General features: G+C 50.2%; 1 protein-coding gene across 1 annotated transcript in view; it reads left to right on the top strand.

The window, feature by feature from the left end:
- Positions 1-610, top strand: part of LOC119591335 — a 28847-nt gene that overhangs the window by 22654 nt on the left and 5583 nt on the right. The window contains exon 4 of the mRNA XM_037940065.1: positions 316-584. Coding sequence (XP_037795993.1) covers positions 316-584 — 269 coding nt within the window. The remainder of the gene's footprint in view (positions 1-315; positions 585-610) is intronic.

Genomic DNA, 610 nt, shown 5'->3' with positions numbered 1-610 from the left:
AGTGGGAGGGTTTTCACTGTGAGTTGAAAAGGGCGTTTGGTTGTGGTGCTTGAGTTTGGTTGAGGTGCAGAGAGTGGGGTGAGAATGGATGTGTTTTGATAAAGCTAAGGAAGTAGATTGATACTTCGCATTCCTGTTCGGTATTGTGTGCTTCTGTTTTGGTAAACACGTTGTACTGTACGGTATTATGTTATTAAATGTTCTAAACAGCATATAACCCGACTGTACAAAATGTCTGATTTCTGTAATATCTTACACGTTTTCTCCTGAACAAGGGCTAATATTTCACGTAAGTCCCTCCCTCTCTGGTCACAGAAAACGGCCCCTTCATGGTCCTGGCTCCGTCTGAATCTGCCTTCTCCCGTCTGTCCCGCGACAGCCTCCGCCAGCTGGCTCGCGGGGACGACATGTCCTTTCACCTCGTGCCCCTGCGAGGTCAGCTCCCCCCCCAGGTCACAGACGACGCCGTCTTCCTCACCCTGGACGGCTCGAAGGTCAGGTTCAACGTGTACGATGGGGTAGTCTACGTCAACGGGGTGGCCGTCCTTAAGGAAAACATCGAATTCCCACACGGGTCCATTTACGTAAGTAGGGAATCATGTGATGTGAG

Source organism: Penaeus monodon, chromosome 28, assembly GCF_015228065.2.
Source record: "Penaeus monodon isolate SGIC_2016 chromosome 28, NSTDA_Pmon_1, whole genome shotgun sequence".
In the NCBI taxonomy this organism is placed as follows: domain Eukaryota; kingdom Metazoa; phylum Arthropoda; class Malacostraca; order Decapoda; family Penaeidae; genus Penaeus; species Penaeus monodon.
This window is presented reverse-complemented; position numbering and strand designations above follow the sequence as displayed.